This window comes from Labrus bergylta, chromosome 20, assembly GCF_963930695.1.
Source record: "Labrus bergylta chromosome 20, fLabBer1.1, whole genome shotgun sequence".
NCBI lineage: Eukaryota > Metazoa > Chordata > Actinopteri > Labriformes > Labridae > Labrus > Labrus bergylta.
The window spans coordinates 18,814,135-18,821,153 of NC_089214.1; the positions used below are offsets into that span (position 1 = coordinate 18,814,135).

At 38.5% G+C, this 7,019-nt stretch overlaps 1 protein-coding gene across 1 annotated transcript in view; it reads right to left on the minus strand.

The window, feature by feature from the left end:
* ofcc1 (orofacial cleft 1 candidate 1) overlaps nt 1-2,077 on the minus strand; it is a gene marked incomplete at its 5' end in the record, with an annotated part of 75,715 nt that extends 73,638 nt beyond the window's left edge. Inside the window, one exon of the mRNA XM_065949163.1 lies at nt 1,837-2,077. Within this exon, the coding sequence (XP_065805235.1) occupies nt 1,837-2,077 (241 nt within the window). The remainder of the gene's footprint in view (nt 1-1,836) is intronic.
* Between the last annotated feature and the right edge of the window lie 4,942 nt (nt 2,078-7,019).

Below are 7,019 nucleotides of genomic sequence, written 5' to 3' on the forward strand. Positions count from 1 at the left end.
ATTATTTAAACAACATATTCAGTGCAGTTACCACAAAGAAAATAATGAATAACCTATAAACACCTAGCATGAGATATGTTTCCAATATTCCTTTTGAGACTTGACTGTGTTCAAAATGTGAACATGGACGTACAGTAGCACAGGCATGTTAAAGGAAAAGCCCACTCAAAGTAACTTTGTTGATGCAGAAGTTTTTACATGCTGCTTAGCAGTTCAGTATCAATAAACTACCCTATGGTTAAGTTCATTCTGTATGCTTTAAGGGTATGGCATGTGGCCTAATTAGCATTTTCAATTAATAGAGGAGAAAAAAGAACAAAGTTAAATCTCAAAGTGAACTCGTCTCTGTTCTTCAACATGCCATCATATGTGGGGAAAAAAAATAAGCTTTTTATATTGTTAAACTAAATGAAAATCCCCTCCAACAAAGTAACGTTGTAAGAAACAGTTTATAGTAAGACGTGTTAACTTAACTTTTTTAAACAACAATCTTTTATGAATTGGATTTTTGCTCAGAAGGATAATTTATAGTGGCTTCAGTGTGTAAAATGATGGGATGTCATGATTGTCTCCTTCATCTTTTGTTTCTTTGTGTTTTATGTTTTTAAAGAATAAGAAGCTTTAAGAATAAAGCACTGAAATTGTTATCCATCAAATTGTTTTACACATTTTTATATAATTCTTTTAACATGTTATCTGATTTAAGACAACATTGTGATACCTTTCAACTCAACTTCATATGCAGGTTAAATCTAATTCTTTATATTTTGAAATGACTACTGAGTCCCTGTAATGATTTAATCATATTAAAGCCAAGCATATTTTCCCTGCAGTTGATTTACTATTCCAGAGGGTTTTTTTTCATACATGTCTTCCTAAAGAGAGGAAACTTCATGGTATTGGTTGTAGATCTCTGACATGATCAAGAAAAAAAAGGGAACAAACAGCAACAGATGACTGAGGTCAATTTTTTGCCATTTGAGTTTAGGACAGCAAACCCGTCTTCATTGTTTTTCACATGAATAAAGTGATATGTCTGTAAAAGAAATCAAAAAAGGTGAAGACTTGTGCAACTGTTGATTCCCTGACAACACATTTTAAAAGGACTGTCATCTTAAGCCGATGGGTTTTATTTTATTAATAACTTCAGATTTAGTCGCAAATGTTTATGGTCTGACTTTAATGAATGTATATTTTATTTATATGCCGGCCAGTTCCCCACACAATGGTGAAGCCTAATCCCTCGTTCTTAAAACATCATGACAATAATTGATAATAATTACAAGCCAGCACAGCAATAGCAAAATAAACCACATTAAATCAAGAATCTAACATGTGACTCATCCCTGAGAAAACTGGCACGCTCGCAACCTTGAACGCATCCTAATTTACCATCCCATTCCTCAAGAGTTCTCCCTGACATACTGAATTATAAGGGGGCATATTCGTATGCCTGATTGGCCTTAAGCCGTGTTTCGGGGGCGTAGCGAGTACACCACACAGACAGCGGATCGGCTTGGTAGCGTAGTAGCGTATGTAAATGCACTCTCCTATGACTCCAGCCCACCACAAGGCATGTAGCCGAGAGTGGGAGTCAAGGCTGATTGTGTCGAGGGTACTTCTAGATAGAGATAGAACACCCACAACTAGAGCGTTCTCCAGCGGAGGAAGAAGTTATACGAGGGTTGCTTGTTAGGACACGCTTGCTTTGGAATGCAGGGACCAGGGGCCCCTCGAACGAGAAGAGAGAAAAATGAAGAGGGAGTGAGAGAAAGGTTAGATCAGGAACACATCTACTGTCAACAAATTTGAGGCTAATGAAAAATGAAGCTTCACCTCTTTCTTTGGCAGGGGCTTGCAGCTCCATTTTTTTTGGGTGAGCTGCAAGGGTGCTATCTGGCCTGTCACCTCGAATTTCTCTCCCCAGCCAAAGCGAAGAAACGGAAAGCTCCGCGCTTCCTCCTCCATCGAAGGCTGGGTTGTCTATGCCCACCACAGCCGTTCTCTCCTCTCCCCCTGACAAGAATAAGCAGAAACATAAATAAAAATAAAAACACTGGCATGAAGGGGTGATACAACAGTTAGGTCAAAGTGAATCATCAAAAATCCAAGCGTATCTAATGACTACAAATTTTTCCTGTTGGTGATTTTTCTGCACCAACATGTTCAAGCGCATCCTCCTCGAATGACACTAAAACACAATTAGGTTAAAATTAAATCAGAATCTTGCAAAGGAGGAGAGAAAAAAAAAAACGAGAAGAAGAAGAAATGATTAAAATAATTACAAATTGCGCCCTGACAAGCAAGAGCAAAATTTAGCCCAAAGCCATTTGTCTGTAATTAGTTAATTAATCCTTACACAAATTATGAGCAATAACTCATCAAGCAGGACTCACCCATCAGAAATTCAGCCGACTTGGATTTCTTCTGCTTAGGTTGCTGCAGAGCCTTCTGCTGTAACTTCTGGAGGGAAATTGTTAAATGAATAAATTAGCTGCAGAATGAAGATCATCATTTATGATCCGCAACTAACGCAGTATTTTAAATATGGGACGACACTAAAATGTCATTTAATTTACATCGCCGCTAAAGGGGTCAAGCACTAATTGAACAACAGGAGTGGAAAAGAATTTAATCATAAATAGATAAGAAAAGTTGACATGAATGTGTAATGAAGGTCACATTAAAATATTTCCTCCTTGTTTCTAAAATGAATGGGCAACAACACTCGCTCCTGGAAAATTCTGCATTTTTTACACACAGGCTGCATGGCAGACTCGGTGTGCAAATAAGTATGGAAATCTAGGCACACTTCCCATTACTTCCATTTACATGAACTCAACCTAGAAAATCTCAACAGGGGAGAGAGAAAAGCGATCTCTAAGTAACATCATGCCAGGTCTGGTGTAATTTGTAAAGCCTGGAGAAACCTTAAAAACAAATACGTTTGAATGTTATATTCATACTAAACAAATTATTGATATAAACAAAGTGCTTTAAATGTGGTTCCATCTATCCCACTACATACCTAATAACACTGTTGTGTCTTTAGGGTTGTAGGTGGTCTACATTGGCATGACATGGTAAAGAAGAACGAGGAATGTTTTCAAGTAAGAATGGGCTTCTTTGAAATCAACAGCATGTGGAACAAAGTCAGCAGTCCCACATTTCTCTCATTTCTGCAGACAATCAGAACAATAAGAGCGTCGAGGTAAAAGGCAGAAGTAGTTGTTTTGGTTATGGATATGTTTACATAAGAATGCACCATAAAAGAGCTCTGTAGCTCAGAGCGTATGGAGCATCATTTTATGCAGATTTCAATGATGAACTGTGCTCATGCCTATGAACAGCATGTATTTGTATACAATATTTAATTTCAAAGGGGAAAATCAAGGGGCAGACGAGTGGGGGGCTTATTTCGACTCTAAATGACAGAGCAATTAAAATGGAGAAGGACTACTTCCAGACCAATCTGGTAAGAGGAGTTTTTGTAAATCTGTTTTTACATTCAACAAGCCCTACAGCAAGACATTCATTTATACCACTGAGATTAATGCTTATCTAATTGTAACTTATTTAAAAACCATTTTCTTTTCGACTGGGTACCAATCAGTTTTTCTGAGTTTCACATGCTGTGGAGTATGTGACGGGCAAATATAGCTTCAGTGCTGATTGTCTCCCAGAGTTTTCTTGTGTTTCCTTATTTCTATTTCATCAGCCACCATACAGATTATTTATTTGTGCAACACTTGGATTGTTTTGATGCAAATGCAAACTCAGAATATCCCACTGAGACCAGTATGGGAAATCAATCAGTTCATTTTGCTGCAAAAAAAATTAAGCAATCTGTATTTAGTTTTTGTTTGCAATGTACCCCTAATCAAATAAAGAACCTTTTTGATCATCACTGTAACGCCAATACTGAAAACCTTAATGAGTACATTTTAAATAATATATCTAGTTAAGATCTGAACATTTTTCTTTGGACAATACATGTGAAGGTTATTGTTCAAAATTGTGTATTTTTGCATGATCAAATTAAGTTTCAACCCCTTTTAACAAATTCTCCTCTGGGTTTGAGGCAAAGAGATTTGCAAAAATCAAAGTAAAATTCCTATTTAGGGGTTTTCTGTTATATGAATGCATTGTGATTATCTCACTCATTTCTGCACAAAATATTGTCGATTATCTTTCCCACTGCAATGGCTGAATATATAAGAAGATTTGTGTCATTTAAAATGTGTAATAGTCCTTTAATTCTGTTGCTTCTGCCATGTACATACAGTATACTTGTTCTACTTTTGTTTTGGACCAGATAATGCCTGTGTTACTGAATATATTGCATAACTCCATGCCCTGCAAATGTCAATAAGTCCTCTGATTACTATGAATATATTCTGGCCTTTAGATTTGATACAGTGGTGGGGGGTAGTGGGGTAAACGCAACAGGGAGAGTACACAAAATGACTACAGGACATACACCTAAGGCCTAAAAGCTTTGGGTCATTGTCAGAATAATCTAATCCACACAGGCTGTGGGTGTCTCTGTCTAGAAAGCTAAGAAAAATGCCTGGTTCTCATCTCCCTCTGTGGACCCCAATGACGCAGCATGCTCCTTGGGATACCAACACTGTTGCTTAATGTGCATGGAGCGTGTATTTTGCATTCCTTAAAGGATAAGCAACTCAATCCTAGGGGGGAGAAAATCATTAAAAGTTCATGACATAAGCTGGAGTTCATATCCTTTTGCCTGTCACATTGCACCTAAATATGTTGGATTCATGGTGCTGCACCAAAATCTCATGCCAAGAAATTTGGGTGGATTACAACATACATATACAGCAGCACAAAGCAATACCCCCTGAGTTCATTCTGTTGTCATCTAAAGGCATTTACATGCACTTAATCTGCCCCCCTTCCCTCATCTTAAAGTGCAGCGCACAAACTGCTTACGTTGCAGTCGACATGAGAAAAACATCATCTATAACTGGTGACAAATAAACATCCAACATTTTTTTCCCCTTCCTTTCTTTTTTTTAAAACGTGATTGTTGTCAAAAGGAATTGAGCACAACAATGCCTTGTTCAGTTCTTGTTGCATTCAAAGGCATAGCTAGAAGGGCTTGGGGAAGACCGCTTGCTGCTAGGGGCTGGTGGGCACAGACCAGCTAGAAAGTGAATTTTGCATACTGTACGGATCATCGCCCAGTTCAGCCCAGTCACATTGAATCTGCCATCAACCAATTGTGCTTCATGAAACCGTCAACCCTCATTTACGTCTGCCTGTTTTCTTCCCCACGCAGCTGTAAACAAGGGCCCGGCTCTGAGCTGTCTGCCTCTGTCCCCGCGCACGCTGCTTGCCAGGGGAACGGAGACAGCTCGAGCTCGTCTTCACAGAGATGCTGAAAGCTTCCATTTCAAGACAAGCACCTTCTGTGTAAGGCAGGGGAGACAAGGACAAGAGTGTTTCTGGAAATGACAGGAGATTTGGGAGCTGAACATAGAGATCTCCTCTCATGTTTGTCTCTTCCTTGAGTTCTAATTTGCACTTAAAAAATGCACAACATCGGGATTACGCTCATTTTTAGGCTGTTCTGCAAATGGGATCCTAGAGCGACATTGATTATTGATTAAATGTGAATGAAAGTGCATGAAATATTCTTTTTTAATGTAAATACGTTTGTATATCAAACTCAGTACTAATAAATCATGAAAGACACTTTAAAGATGAGACAATGCCTCCCTTTATACTAAATCCTGGAAAGCTGTAGGTTGAATTTTTTTCAAGATATAAAGCCACATTTTATCTCTCAACATAATTCAAAGGTTATATCAATAACTTCCACTATAATAAAACAACTAGAAAACCTCTTCACTTAGATTGCTACAGATAAGGTTAGCATTTTGTTTAAAGGCTTAAAAAGCCATCCTACCCTTCATATGTGAAGCTCTGTATGTGCGTGGTAATTGTGACCCACCAAGCAGTTTCTTATTAAACAACAACAGCGTCAGTTGGTGTAGACAGAAAACATAATTAGTATTCAAGCTTAATTAATCTACGCTGGCCCCCTTTAAGTGAATTAGTCAATTATTTATGCATGTGTGCTTCTTTGATGCTAACAGATTATGTATGTTGCTGGAAAAAAAAAAAAAAAAAAAACCTTGAAAATGACTTTGAAAACTTTCCTCTATAAAATGTCACTACAAGCTCCGGCTTTTACTTGGAAATGTCAGCGGAGAAACATGAAAAGTGAATGATTAAACATGAAAGAAATCTTCCTGGAATAAATGGTCAAACTTCTACAAATTATCATTGTGACCAAATCACTATGCAAGGAAATTTCAGTGCAATACAAGGAAAAGATTGCAAATCATTGTCTGGAAAATCCAGAGCAAAGGAGAAAATAAATCAGCCAAATATGTTCTTTTTTGTGTGCCCTAATCCCCGGAATGGAAATCTAACACAGGTCGGATCAAGGTCTTTTCTAGGATCATGGGAACTCCTTGGGATTTTCAAGAGCCTTTTTGTTTTTACCCTTGAGAACCAGGCACTGGCCTCTGCACCCCTCAATCCCCCATTGAGAACCCAGAGGCAGCGCGGAGGAATGCTAAATGTCAATGGTCAGAATGCAGCAGCACCTTCAGAGAATGAAAGACCGAGGTACAAGGCCTGACCTCCGTGTGCACGGCCACGCTGCAACGAGGGGGCCAGAAGTGAAACTGTACTCACACTGCTGAAGGTGTCCATCTCCTCCGACTGCAAGAGATCATCGCCGGCTGACCCCGATCTCCGAACAATAGCGAGGCCTGCAAAACAGAATGTGTGAAAACATGGTGAGAAAGTGTAAAAATATATACACATGATGAAACCTGCATGAATCACCGCTGCATGTGAGGAGAATCTGTTATCAACTCAAATTTACAAATCTAAATTTGCCTTATAATTCAAAGTTTGTTGACGTGATTAGAGCTCTTTTTATAGCTTAAGTGTGCAGCACAAAGGCGTTACACTATATCCCT